The 14,698-nt window shown below is 38.3% G+C and overlaps 3 protein-coding genes across 10 annotated transcripts in view; 2 read left to right on the top strand and 1 right to left on the bottom strand.

The window, feature by feature from the left end:
- Positions 1-11,151, bottom strand: part of Pcmt (Protein-L-isoaspartate (D-aspartate) O-methyltransferase) — a 20,813-nt gene extending 9,662 nt beyond the window's left edge. The window contains exons 1-8 of one of the 4 annotated variants that reach the window (XM_086984342.1): positions 11,021-11,151; positions 10,190-10,269; positions 9,613-9,755; positions 8,887-9,112; positions 8,663-8,781; positions 8,140-8,284; positions 1,260-2,599; positions 855-1,141 (exon numbers count right to left, since the gene is read on the bottom strand). In XM_086984342.1, coding sequence (XP_086840468.1) covers positions 2,571-2,599; positions 8,140-8,284; positions 8,663-8,781; positions 8,887-9,112; positions 9,613-9,755; positions 10,190-10,244 — 717 coding nt within the window. In that variant the 5' untranslated portion in view covers positions 10,245-10,269; positions 11,021-11,151 and the 3' untranslated portion in view covers positions 855-1,141; positions 1,260-2,570. Of the gene's footprint in view, positions 1-854; positions 1,142-1,259; positions 2,600-6,577; positions 7,143-8,134; positions 8,285-8,662; positions 8,782-8,886; positions 9,113-9,612; positions 9,756-10,189; positions 10,270-11,020 lie in introns of those variants that run through there. The other 3 variants (XM_086984343.1, XM_022798528.2, XM_022798525.2) reach the window with 3 other exon arrangements.
- On the top strand, positions 1,354-6,137 carry dpa (disc proliferation abnormal). 2 transcript variants are annotated; one of them, XM_022798502.2, is made up of 6 exons: positions 1,354-1,443; positions 1,768-1,818; positions 2,342-2,623; positions 2,892-3,199; positions 3,683-3,844; positions 4,127-6,137. In XM_022798502.2, exons 2-6 carry the CDS (start codon positions 1,770-1,772, stop codon positions 5,936-5,938), a joined length of 2,613 nt encoding a protein of 870 aa, XP_022654237.1. In that variant the 5' UTR covers positions 1,354-1,443; positions 1,768-1,769; the 3' UTR covers positions 5,939-6,137. The 2 variants fall into 2 exon arrangements, with proteins under 2 accessions (XP_022654237.1, XP_022654238.1); XM_022798503.2 differs by having other exon boundaries at positions 1,365-1,447.
- Positions 11,023-14,698, top strand: mRpL24 (mitochondrial ribosomal protein L24). Of its 4 annotated transcripts, none has more exons than XM_022798510.2 (5): positions 11,023-11,127; positions 11,500-11,660; positions 12,460-12,639; positions 13,046-13,183; positions 14,264-14,698. In XM_022798510.2, exons 2-5 carry the CDS (start codon positions 11,526-11,528, stop codon positions 14,561-14,563), a joined length of 753 nt encoding a protein of 250 aa, XP_022654245.1. In that variant the 5' UTR covers positions 11,023-11,127; positions 11,500-11,525; the 3' UTR covers positions 14,564-14,698. The 4 variants fall into 4 exon arrangements, with proteins under 4 accessions (XP_022654245.1, XP_022654244.1, XP_086840467.1 ...); XM_022798509.2 differs by having other exon boundaries at positions 11,032-11,171; XM_086984341.1 differs by lacking the exon at positions 11,023-11,127 and adding an exon at positions 11,129-11,147.

The raw sequence follows: 14,698 nt of genomic DNA, 5'->3' as shown, positions 1-14,698 counted from the left end.
TATGTGTGTGTTTGAATATGACTACTATAATCTACTATGATCCTTTAAGATGTCTCAGCGCATAACCCAATACCTAGATTTATGTCGTGTTTATAATCCATTAATATTCCACATATTCACATAGGTACTATTGATGGTACAAGATGAAGAAGGATGGCTTATTTCTTCTTTCGCGCATTATTTAAATTAACGTAAGTATCTTACCCTATTAAATATATATATATGGAAACAGAGCATTAAAGTTAATTTTTGAACCGACAAAAGTCTCAGCATCTAGTTCAGACTATTTGTCAATAGTTCCTTATATGTTTATATAGTCTGATTCTAGGGAAGAGCTGAAGTGATTATTATGCATCACTATTGGTGCATAAATTTTATTGGAAAACTTCGATTTGTGACATTTTATTTAAACATTTTACACTTGTGCAACAAATGAAAACTGAATCCTGCATAAAGGATAGAATAAAAAAACAAGTTGCTTTATTTTGAGTAGCAAGTTTAGTTGTTGTTGTTCGTTTTAGCAATTGTTTAGCAATGTTTAGTTTAGCAAGAGTCGCAATCTATTGATACCGGAAATAGGTGGCTATTTGGATCCGGCGAGACCCTCAATGATTGCCACAAATTACAGCATAACTTTAGATGAGACAAAGTTTTCAATATCATAAACAAAATATTGTTCAACATTAAAAGATTGTCTACATCTGCGATAATATAAGTCGGATACATAATACATAAATAATAATTTTTATTCTATAGCTAACCATGCTTTAAGTAAGTACAAGGTTTGCGATATATTCATTTAAGTCCAATCAGTACTCCACTAGTCTGCGCTTTATGCTGCTGATATAACTAACCATGTTTCCATTGCACTATCACAGAGACGTCAATAGTTCGAGTTTTTGTTTGGCACTGTCCCCGAGTATTGAGATTTTGTGCTATCACTTACATAAGTAATAGCCTCATACATATATCGACCTTCTAAGAGATTTTTCGGTCCCGCCTTGAACTTTTCATATAGTATAGTGGGCAATTTGCTTACAGCTCACTCATTGTATCTTCATTATATGACACATTGACTCTTCGGATCTCTTTTTGCGATGATCAATTCATATACTGTGCGCACTCACTTCCTAAACAGAAACTAGAACAGAAAACAGAGCAGAGAAAACATTTGCGTAATAAATATTTACATGAAAATAAATCTACATAATTGAATACTAAAGAATTCACTACAAAATGATGGTGTTTGAGAAAGAAACCATTTGTATCGTTCATATGTATCGTTCACGCATGCGCCTACGCGCCCTCTACCGGCAACAAAAGAGAACAGGAAACAAATTTTGGCGCTAAATATGGCGGTTGGCGCGTAAACAACTAAGGTTTCCAACAGATTATAACTTAGCTGAGAACGATCGAGAAGCATTTATCTTCTTATATAGAGAAGTTAGTAAGTTGTCTTTTTTCTTTTTTTTAATGAATTTCACATTTTGATAGACAGCATGCCATCCATGCATGTATGTCAATTCATTAGTCTACAAACACAAACCATCGTACCTCCTCAATGAGCAACTAATAGCCCCAAAAAAGAACATGGTCTAAATTTTAGCCCATTAAAGTTGTGTTCCCATACTATAGTACAGACAATTTATATACAAACCAAGTCGATCTCCAGCTCACTTTAGAAGCTGCATCTCTTTTAATTATCCATATAAAGAATAGAAGTCTGTATTTCGCCTGCTAAGTATGTGATTCGTTATTTCTTTGCAGTTATGTCGTCTCCCAGGTCATCACAGGGACGCCAGGGCGGTCCTCGCACCCGTAAGTGGATTTCAATGATTTTTCTACCATAAAATTTGGTGGGTCGTAGTTTGTTACAATATCAACGATGTTCACTTAGTTTACTTAGTAGACCATTTCAAGTTTACGGGTGTATTGGTTCAGTTACATCTTTATGGGTAAGTAGATGTATTGCGTCTACCTTTGGAAGAAAATAATTGATATCTGTGGAAAACACCTTATGCAATTGTGATGGCAAATCTAAATGCAAGACCGGTTTCGTTAATAGAAAAAAAAGGTTAAACAAAAAAAGAAAAAAGTTTTGAAGGGTGTTTATTGGCCGATATTTGTGATCATTTTAAGTTACTTTCAAACAGCGGGTATACGAATATTTGGCTGTTAATGAATGTATAAATGTCATCTTTTACGAGTGCATCTCCCAGAATAACTGAAATTTTCTAAAGCAGCTATAATGAAGTATCTTCCTCAATGAAACATGCCGCCCTAGGTACAACGGTAATCGCCCATACGATTTGGTGACGATTATACTACTGTGTTCTTGCAGCTTCGACTCGATCTCCAGGACCTTCTCGACAGCGGGGTACTCCGTCACGAGGAACTCCGTCTCGAAGACGGTTAGACGCGCAAGCACCGCCTTCGTCGGGGGCGTCTGGATTGTCTGAGGCGGCCTCCTCTGAGCTGGCGCATCCGCTGTCGCCAAATGTCATCCCACCGTCATCGCCTTTCGTGAGACATGGCATTTTCACTGACCTCGACCTCAGTTCACCCCTGAATTATGGCACACCAAGTTCGGCACTCACTCCTGCCGGTTCGTCGAGTCAGAGAGGTTAGTCAGATGACCTATGTTACTTGTCACACTTTCATAGAACAGCTAAATTATAGTAATGATTCGAAAATCGCTAATAATAACCCATGATGTATCTTTAAAGACGTTTAGCATTTTGAAAGGGCTGTTTTGTTTACGCTTTCCTTTGATCTAGTTAACAACACTTATAATGGAAAAGAATGTTGTATAGAACACACCTGCTTCTAAATTATTCTATTGCATTGATCTGCGAAAAATAGCTCAATTCCTTTTTGATGTCTACTGGCAGGCCAAATTCGCCAGCGTAGTGATCTACATAATGATCGCTATTTGCGTCAGGTTGAGATAGGAGCTGCTGCACCAAGCTCAGACGTTCGTGCCGACCAAATGGAAGCTGACGCCGCCTCCTCTTCCGAGGCAGGGCCCCAGATCGTTGTATGGGGCACCGACGTCTGTGTTCCTGTTTGCAAAGCAAAGTTCCGCAACTTCCTGCTCACCTTCGTTGAGGAGAATTTAGACAGGGATGAACAATCTGAAGGTATCGACCCAACGAAGCCGTATTATTTACAAAAGCTGGAGGAGTTGCATGTGCTCGAGGTACGACAACGAGACATCCCATTTCTGTTACGCCTAAATCTATGCACGCTTAACCATATCGATCGTGTTAAAGAAATTAGATGCAAACATTATTTATGTAAAAAGTTCCTTTTGGCTTATTCGCGAAAGAGTTTTCCACTTAAATGGCTATAGGCATTTTTCATGAATGGAGTACCTGTATTGCACAACATTTCCATGTACGACCGTTTCGAATTCTGTCCCTTGTTAAACCAACAACATACGGTAGCGCTACAATTGAAGATTTCGTCGTCAAGCCTAGTGACATGTTTAACGAACACATACACACACTCGGTTATGACACGTATACAAAAAAACAAAAAAAAGGTTTTTTAGCAACACTTCCCAGAATCTGGCTTTAAGTTATTAAAAAATATCATAATCGCTGTTGAAACGATCACAGTAAAGAAAAATAAAAAGAGGAAAACAGAAGAATCTTTAAAATGAATTATTTATTGTTTTCAGGAGCAATATCTACATGTGAATTGCGCTCATTTGGCGAAGGCTGAACCGGATCTGGCTCGCCAATTAAAGTGTTATCCCCAGGATATGCTACCAACGATGGACATGGCCTTGTCTGAGCTTTTCAACGAAAAATTCCCTGATAATAATGTCGATGTCGTGCAGGTATGGCGTAGTGTAAAAGGGTAAAGATTATGTTATTAAATATCGCAATCATCCTAATCAAAGGGTACGCATTAGCTTCCGTTGGTTAGAGTACCTATCATTAAATATAAGCTACTGTCCAAACGTCACATCGAATTAAGCTAAAACAACAATAAAATAAAATCTTCTAATTTAAACAGTGATAGCTTGTGCAGAAACGCAGATAAAAGTTCTAAAGACTTGGCTAATCACTCACGTTGGTTGTGCTATTTTGTTATTTATTTTACTTTAATTGACAAATAGGTCCGTCCCTACAACGGTGAAATTACGAAATGTATGCGTTCACTGAACCCCGAAGACATCGACCAATTAGTAACCATCGCTGGGATGACCATCCGGGCGTCGAATATCATTCCCGAAATGCGTCAAGCTTTCTTCAAATGCACGCTATGCTCGTTTACCGAAAGCGTGCACATCGTGCGTGGCAGTATTCAAGAACCAACTACATGTCGCCACTGCTCGACAAAGTACAGCTTTTCTCTGGTGCACAACAGGTGTGCCTTTATTGACAAGCAAATGATTAAGCTGCAGGAAGATCCAGCCGACATGCCCGCCGGACAAACCCCTCACACTGTGTGTTTGTATGCGCATGGTGATCTCGTCGACTCGGTACAGCCTGGCGATCGTGTTACTGTAACAGGAATCTACCGCGCCGTACCAGTTAGACCCAACCCTAAGCAGCGATCCGTACGATCCGTATACAGAACACATATCGATGTTATTCATTTTAGAAGACTCGACAATAAACGTCTCCATGACGAAGCACAAGAGGGTAATATTCGTCTTGCCGAGGATCGTATAGCTACGCTGAAAGAATTGTCGACGAAACCAGATATTTATGATAGGTTGGCACGGGCAATTGCGCCAGGGATCTACGAGAACGAAGACATCAAAAAAGGATTGTTACTACAACTACTTGGAGGCACGAAAAAGAACTTTTCTGGTGAAGGTAAAGCAAACTTTCGCTCCGAAATCAACATCCTCCTTTGCGGAGACCCGGGAACGTCAAAATCTCAACTACTGCAATATGTCCACCATTTAGTGCCAAGGGGTCAGTATACGTCGGGTAAGGGATCGAGCGCTGTCGGTCTCACAGCTTATGTGACTAAGGATCCCGAGACACGGCAGATGATTTTACAAACGGGCGCGTTGGTTTTGTCAGACAATGGCATATGCTGTATTGATGAGTTCGACAAGATGAATGATACCACACGATCCATCCTGCACGAAGTTATGGAGCAGCAGACACTTTCAATAGCTAAAGCAGGAATTATTTGTCAGCTTAATGCGCGTACGTCTATTTTAGCCGCTGCCAACCCCGTTGACTCGCAATGGGCCAAGAATAAGACTATCATTGAAAACATCCAACTTCCACCGACACTATTGTCGAGGTTTGACCTAATCTTCCTCATGCTAGACCCCCAAGATCCGGCCTTCGATCGGCGCCTTGCACGTCACCTTGTTTCTCTTTACCATAAAACACCTGAGCAAAGTCAAGAGACCCAGATGGAAATGGATATTCTCAAAGAGTACATTGCATACGCTAAAGCTACCTGCCATCCAAAGATTAGCGAAGAAGCCGGGCAAATGCTAATTGACGCCTATGTCGACATGCGTCGAATCGGCAATCGTAAAGGTCAAGTTTCTGCCTATCCTCGTCAGCTCGAAAGTCTTATTAGACTCGCAGAGGCTCATGCTAAGGTACGACTTGCTAATTCCGTCCAACCTGAGGACGTAGAAGAAGCTAAGCGGTTACACCGAGAGGCCCTTAAACAATCCGCTGTAGATCCATCCACAGGCAAAATTGACGTCGGCATTATTTCAACCGGTATGTCGGTTGCTGGCCGCCAGCGTAAGATTGAAATTGCTAACGCACTCAAAAAACATCTTGAAGCCAAAAGTGCTCAAACCCATAACTACAACAAGATTCTTCAGGAGTTTAAGGAGAATGGGCAATATCAGATAACCAGAGAGCTATTTGAAGATGTCATGAAAGAACTGCAGGATCAAGGATATCTCATCCTGCAAGGCAAGACAACGATTCGCATCTGTTAAAAGGAATCAGACAGACAATAAGCCAATAACGGATTTGGGAGGTTGCTGTAAGTAATCGGCGAAGTACAAGGAGGATATCTATGTACATATAGCATATGAACCCGCACAGATAAATACAGGCATGCTTATATTTTTAATTCGCCTAAATCAATTAATTATATACATGCATATTATCATAAATAAATATGGTATGACTTTATTTCCACTTTATTCTTTCTTATGTAACTTAAGATAAGCAGGCAGCAGGTAGACACCAGATCTATTAAAAGTAGAGTGTAGCACTCTACCTCATTTGCGCTGCAATAACTCACATATCAAAAATTAACTCCGCCAATTGCAAACGTCATTACTCCTTACAGTAAAATAGACAGATTTTCGTAATTCATTTCTTCAACAACAAGTGAAATGTTTACCATTCAGTTTTTCCAAAAAAAACTACTGTCAAATCTGCAGTACCACGTTTTTCGAAAAGAGTCTACTGGTAAATAGAGCGTTCGTTTATATCTGATTGCTTAAGGAAAATTCAACTACGCCTACTGCAATGAAGTTACACGTAACTTCATTTGTTCAGTCATTACGTGTAGTGACTGAACAAATTTTCTTCGAGCAGTAGTCTCGACTGAAAACTCTCTTCTAAAGAACGTTTCAGCGCTCGTATCTTGTTTATTTAATACATAGCTATAATATTTATATTTACTTTCAAAGCTGCATTTTTGCATCGACTAACTGACATAACGTCTGTACCTACTTCTTTCACGTTAGTAATTTATAATGCCGTTTTTTCAAGTGGCAACCTTAACAATCTTTATATACGTGTTCAGTGCTTCAGATTATTAGGTGCAATTAGTAATGTACAAGATAATGTATGTGCACATCGTAGGTATCACCAGTTAACTTGCCTTCGGCATCTGCCAATAGATTTGGACAGATTAACGAGATATATTGCACACTATCATTACGTACAGGCTACGACGACATATATTGCATACTATCATTACGTACAGGCTACGTCCGATAAACAAAGGGTCTATCTGCTAATCTACATCTATTAGCCTATACACGACACCAGATTCATGAACACACAATAATGCAGCCTACCTAAACGCCTAAACACGGTAGAAAGTCAGCATCTTGACACTGTGTTGCTAATCGTTCGGTGTTTTCTGCCTCGCCCGGATCCGTTGTTTCCGAAGCAGCGCGCGAACTGAAATGATCGGTCTCTACGCGTCATCAAGGAACGCAGCACAAGCTAACCTACCATTGTGGCTGTGTTCATCAATTCTGAACAAAAGACTAAATGTATTGTAGATCTAAGAGGCCTGATGCAACGTTTGAAAGCATTACCAATGTGTATTGGTCAGCGCATATTAAAGACAAAAAAAAAGTGGCTGCAACGTCATCTGTATCTCCGAATAAAAGTCATTCAGTAGTAGCTATCATTATTATTCTTAAGGACTAATGCACACCTAACAAATACATAAAATTTAAGCAAGGTCGATATTTTACCCCTTCAAATTCGCGAATTCTATTCATTTTAAAACGGTATACAGATTCTTTTTACAAATGTATCGCATGTCGCAAGTATGCATCAACTGGTCAAAAAATGTCCCTACTTACTCCTGTTTCCCTAATGTAATTAAGGTTAAATTGTTAACTGCAACACTGCATATGTTTACTAATGGAAATTCTCCACAGAAATTAACATCTAACATATCAAAATTGACAAGATGTACCGCCACTACCACTACCAGATGAAGCTGGACCGCTATTCATTCTTTTAGTAAACGATAGAACCGCTCAAGTCTCTACAACCAGAAAAAGTAGTGACACGTCGCAAGTTAGGAACTCAATTTACCAATTTCGACCTTTCTTGCATTCCAAGCATAATTGCTTTAAACGCATCGTATTCAACATATTTCACAGCTTGGAGAGGTGCACTGAGCTGAACCGAAAAACGCCCAACTCAAATACAGTCGAATTTCCAGGGGTCTAATCTCCCGGCTGTATATATCGCGATTTTCCAAAGGATCACTATGACACGATGTATTGAACATGCGCTCTTATAACATTAAACACTATTGTTTTTAGCAATCATATCATAGCTAACATATATTTTTTTAGATGTCCAGTATCTTTTTATATGGTTCATGTCGCCTAATTTATGTCAAAACTGATAGCAGTTGTCATAGCAGTCACCTAACTGATTCGTCCTGGCCACTGCTTCTCTTTGTCTGTTAGAGGGACGTATCTCACACCCATTAACGACCTCTTTACAAGACTCCCGTCGGCATTCTTGTCGATCTGCAAAAGCTCCTGATGGTCATACTCACCCCCAACGGGGCAAACCTGAAAAACGAAACAAATTAAACTTGTACACAGAAAGATAACACATACCCTTCCTGAAATATTCCAATAAATTTATGATTATTTATAGTATGTTTTTTGTTATATAGGTTAGTTAAGGCTTAAGAAAAAATGGCGGGTCGATTTTTTTTGTCACCATACATGACTGTGAAAGATGGTGCTTCATTACAGATTTCTAACTTAGTCAGTCTTTTAAGCCGACGGATCGACCGTGCACAAAATAATATACAGTGTCTCTATGATCTAGTGCACGTTCGTCAAAAATTTAGAAACACCACATACCGATACTAGAGTGTGGTCGCAACTGAAGTACAAATAGACAAGATCATACATAGGAGGGAGGGGGCGGGTATGTCTTACCAGGCGTCCGCCGGGTTTTAGTTGATCAATGAGTTCTGTTGGAAGTGTATCTGCTGCTGCTCCGACATGTATGATGTCGTATGGGGCATCTTCCGCGTAGCCCTTTCTGCCATCGCCAACTGCAAGTCAAAAAACATCATTTTGGAGTAGAACAGAAAACCAATTATATTAAACCAATTTCAGTCAAATGAAAAATAATTAGTCGATAACTCTAAATTACCTACCGATCAGTTTGAGTTGGCATGAATCCAACAATTTGCTGTTGTTTTTTTTCACATTTCTAATCGACATTTCCACAAGTTCTGGTATATGATCGATGCCAACGGCCCGTCCACTAGGGCCTACCATAATGGCCATGCACGTCGTCAAGTAGCCTGAACCTGAACCAACATCGAGGGCCCGAGATCCTTCAACCAACTTGTCCGCGAGCGCTTCCAAAGCATACGCATGCTGGAATGTACATTTTATCATAACAATTGTTGTGTAATAGATGTCACCCTTTACAGTTACCCGTTATCGTTACCGTAATATACACAAGCTACTCAAATGCGAACAAAACAAAAAAAAAAAGAGCTACACAATTATTTTATCACTGCATATGCGTCCATATGGCGCACAGCAATAATACCGGCTAATAATTAGAACAAGCTAACTATTAGGTAACACCAATTGCAAATATTGCGTACACGTTACGGCCTGTATATTGCCCTAATTCAAAAGAAAGGCGTTGTCTGGTTCTGGTCTGAGACCTCCTAGCATCAACACCTCTCAATAAAGGCTATTTTCTACAGCATGTTGAATTTGAATATTTTACGGGTATAAATGGGTTATTTTTTGGGAAGTACTTCGGTTTGGATTAATTTTGGAGAAGTACTTTGTTTGTGACACGTGTATTGACACTGAAGGTTTGAACCTTTCATGGCCAACTGTAATACTTGAATATTTCAAACCATATGCGGTGCGCTAATTGTGACAGCATATCCAATGCTCTGGGGGGCATCATCGTATGAAGTTCCGGTATTCACGCAGAAGTCTCCGCGATCCACTCGTTTCATGACATCGGCCACTCGGGCTGTTGTGACGACCTGGTTTTCTTCAGGACAAAGAAAAACACATTAATGATCAACGAACCACTCTATCACGAGAATTGTACAAATATGACGTTTAGAGCATATGTGTTAAATTAAATGTGTTAAAAATGAGACCTTCGAATATACCATCAAAGGCTCAAAACAGAACTAAATCTAATAATGATAATATGCATACCATGCGAATGTTCTTTTTTAATACTCTTAAAAATCACTTCTTTTCGACTGATAATGATCGACTTATGTACTCACTACAATTAAGTCGACTTCGAATTTAAGTCTGTTTATATCTTTTCATAGTTTTTTGCGTAAACGACTGTATATTGTCACAATAATGAAAGAATAACTTTAACTAAAGTTAATGTGCATGAAGCAACACATTTCCGCGCTATGCGAAATGTACTACTCATGTTCATCAAGAAAATTATACTGTACATACTGTACAAGTTGTCGACGAGTTCTTCGTTCGATTTTCCGTGGCATCTCCAAGCCATCCTGCCACTTGGCCTGGCCTGGATTCTGTAGTTTAAATAGTCACAAATATCACATGCAACTGCATAAGAACCACGTCCGTGTTACCAGATCTGAGTAATGTTTCTTTTCACCTACATCTGGTGGGATAAAACTTAAAACTTTAATTGCAACTTAAGAACCTATCAAAACGGCGATACCGATCTCCTTCACCATTTCCAAATCTGTAATATCAAGAAGCCTGTATCTAAAACGAGAATGACTAACAACCAGTGCACCCAATAGGACTACATAAAAGACTGTTCTCATATGTAGTACGATGTAAGTATATTCCATACAGTCATCTCGTATGTGCTGTTTCGATTATCAGTCATATTCGTTCCCATTGTGAACCCGGCTAAGCAAAATCAGCTGATCAGCTGGCCAGACAAAGACTCTTCAAACAGGCAGCACAGTTGATTCTGCGTAGATAGCTTATTTTCCAATGAACACAGACTTAGAAAGAAAAATTAAACGTTGACCCCATTCAATGAAAAGAGATTCGGTGAATTATCTGTACTGCCATTATAATGTCTTCACGGAAAGAGCAGCTCTCCTGAAATAATTTTCTTCGTAGTGCTCTACCTACATTGAAAAAGGCCACGCAAACTGTAAAAGACTCGTAGTTAATATGCGAAAAGAGTACGACTCTTACGAAAATTCGTTTTAGATATTAAAGAGAACTACAGAAGTTACCCTTATATAAAACAAATCGTACTGACATTTACCTCTCGACTGCTATCTCTATCTAATTACTCACAATTTCGCTAAAAACCTTCTTAGTCGTAGAGCCAGTGCGTACACGAAATTTGATCGTCTGCTACGGTTTATCAATACCAACAATTGTTATGTTTCGCATGATCTAAGGTCCGGTGCGCTGAAGAGTGGTACTTTATACACAAAATAACTTTGTGGGTTCATTTTATTTGATCTGTTGTGATGTTAAAAAGCTACATTATTCAAGCTAGGATAAAATTTATGATGAACGGTATCAATAATTGAATAACACTGCTGCTGTTGTGATGTAGACTATTCATTCTATTGAGAATGTATTAGCACTGCGCGCTTAAATGCTTCTACTCGGTTAATGGCCTCTTATCCAACAAATCATGACCACTACGTTCAACGTATATCGCTAAATTAGACTATCGTAGAATTGCCGTCCTCTTACAATAACGACCACTCATCTTATATGACTTGGATGTGAATGTATTCAATTCTTGTTACGAACTTTTTCAGACGAAAGCGGTCAGCTCTTTAAAGAGATGCGCCTTTCACACATTCTTTTGACTGCATCAAAGTTGCCGAAAGACTATGCAAACCTACCAAAAAGTTATGTGAAAAGGGCTATGGCACAGGTGGAATGGCGCACCCCGAATGGACGCCAGTTCAGGAGAGCGGTAAATCTAAAAAAAATAAGCTGTTTGAAAATGGCTAATCCTTTATGTAGTTCGCTGAGTCTGGTATTATACGGAGTTTTCTTTTTCCATAAAAATGTCTTATGTGAACATCTAATCTCTCTAGTGCTTGTTCAAATATTACTTTTAGATTTACTCTTCATTTGGAAATAACTATTATTTACAGTATTCTTATCATTTATGATAGATATTCAACCTGCCCTTTTCGAAATAAAGTATAAATTACAATTAGGCCGACTTAGCTTAAAGTTATTTGCTTTATTACTTATTTCCAATGACCAGCACAAGTGTTCTTGTTATAGAGCCTAAGTAAAGTCTATTAACCGAATAAGTATAAGTCATAGGTTTAACTAACTAAAAACTAACTAAAAGAAGCATAATATAGATGCAGATTACCTTTGAGCTGACGAGACCCATTAGGATGACATATGTACGTATCTACAGTCTGTTGAATTGTTCTCTATCTATTCATTATTATCCTTGAAATGAGTGAAATTAAACCAAAGTTTAAATAGTATTGAACGTAATGGTTGTAAGATTTTTTTATTTAAGTTGCACAATCCAAAGTACATTGTAAAGGCTTAGGGCAATTGATTCTGGAAATTTAAGAAATTATACTTTTGTACCTATCGTTAAAGTATATCACAACGATTCATATGTTTTTTGTGCTTTGTTCCATTTGTAATACGACTGTGAAATCGATTATATTTCGATTCAAATCGAATTCAGATGCTGATTATATAAATTTTGTCATGAATCTTGTTCATCTTGCGTTCGATAGGTGGTTCAAAAACCATGGTGGGCTTTTCGATACACGATGAATCGACCGTGGACAAATGAGTTCATGACTGATAATCCACCTGGCGTAGCTGCCCGGCCCATCCCCGTTCAAGTGATGAAACGCACATTTTTCCGAGGAGACCGAGTAGAAGTGATGGTCGGTGATGATAAGGGCAAGCAGGTTCGTGGAATCATTTTAATCAAGCCAGTTAAATACAATAGACCTCGTTTTATTGCCATTGTTATATCCTGTTTCATTTCGTTCTCATTCCTTAGGCTGACAAGTTTTTTAACTCGTGCTGATTACGACGTATGATAAAAACAAAAAAAACGAAACGAAGTACAAATCGGACTTATAGGTTAATTTCAGATTACATATTTATATTTGTCATTTAGATAACTGTGCCAATAAACTATGGATAGCAATACCGATGCAACAATGACATAGAAATCCTAGTTTAGTGCTACTCATATCAATGGTATCCTTGACCTTACTGCAAATTATAGCTAACGTGACCTAAAGTGAAATAAGTGATACTGCCTTCATATTCATGGCTTTACTGCTATTGGTGGCATTATTTCCGCAGGGCACGGTCAATTATATTGTGCCTGAGCGCAACTGGGTGACGGTTGAAGGTTTAAACACAGAATTGAAAGAGGAGCCTCGAGGGATGGGTAAAGTACAGTACAGAAGAGAGGAGTTACCCCTTCTTATGGGAACCCAGGTAATATTAATGAGGATCAGTGAAACTTATAAAGTAAATATAAATGAAGTAGTTCGTAAACCAAGTTTGATGGCTGATCTGAGACAATTTCTTCTGATGTCACGTTGTAGTTTACTTTTTATAATAACTGGTTTCAACTTAATGAATATACTAGCATTGAAACAGCTAGATGGCATTTTCAATTTTTCGTTTAAAATATGCGATTCTCCCCTTTTGAGTAGAAAGTATGATACTATTGGTGAATCCCTCTCTCGGGTAAGTTCCTTTACCAACGAGAACCAAACTTGTGAAATGAGAACTGTTTCTATCTAGTGCAGTCCTAACATTTACTTTCTGATGGATTATGACCCAAATCATATTAATGATTCCTGAGAAAGAATATTAATAAAATTTATATTGAACAAAAAAGATTAGGTTTTATTGCCTGATAACAGGAAACAGTGCGTTTTGTTGTCAAAGAGATGTGATGTGAAGGATTGGTATATATGCGACTAGTCTTTAATTTAATACTAAACATGACATAAAACATGTTAATGGAGCCGTATTTCATCTGTACTAGCTTTTGCGGCGTTTATGTTTACTCGCGACATCTGTCCTTTGCTACGTTACCAGATGCTCCTATTTATAAGAAAAAAAGTTGTTATAGAGTATATATATATATATATATATATATATTCTGTGTTTGAATAAAACACCGATTAAGGCATAGTTTCGCAGGTTTCGAATAATTTTTTATCGATTTTATTTAGCTATGTTGTGATCTACATATGATATCATAGTAAGTCAGTTAACACAATGTTTAGCATTTTACGTTTACGAGGTAAGATGCACGAAAAGTAGATCAACACCGAGACTCTGCAGTGGCTCATATGCACACTACAAAGGTGAAACTTTCTCGTAGCAGAAACGAATGCTTTATAGCATGTTTATTTATATACTCGAAGCAATGCTTAACAGGATTGCCGGACGTGGAACTCGAAACCATTTTAGCATATTCATTTAATTTCTATGGAATGTTTAGATTAGGAAGCAGCTATCTCTAGGATTTTTAGTGTGTAAAATAATTGTTATATTTTGCAGGTTAAACTGGTAGATCCTGTCGATGAGAAAGCTACAGATGTGGAATGGAGGTACACGGAATCCGGTGAGAGAGTGCGAGTTTCCGTACGAACGGGTCGCATTATTCCCATTCCGTTAACAGCATACGAGACTATAGACTACAAAAGCAGGGCTACCTACGTGGACAAGGCAAAGGACACATCCGCTACTGAACTAGAAAAAATTACATTTGTTCCGAAGTTAGCTACGTTCGAGATGGACATCATGGAACAGCATGGCATCCAGGATGACCGTGTACCACACCGAACTTTCTGGTATTAGAATCATAAAGAAAAAAATATGTATGTTCTTATGACCTAACTATAGCAACTTCTAAACAATCGTGAAACCATAAGTTTTGTCTACCAGAAAGTATTTTCTTAAAATAAATGTAAACTTTTTAGTTCAAAATATGAA

Source organism: Varroa destructor, unplaced genomic scaffold (assembly GCF_002443255.2).
Source record: "Varroa destructor unplaced genomic scaffold, Vdes_3.0 BEIS01000003.1, whole genome shotgun sequence".
NCBI lineage: Eukaryota > Metazoa > Arthropoda > Arachnida > Mesostigmata > Varroidae > Varroa > Varroa destructor.
This window is presented reverse-complemented; position numbering and strand designations above follow the sequence as displayed.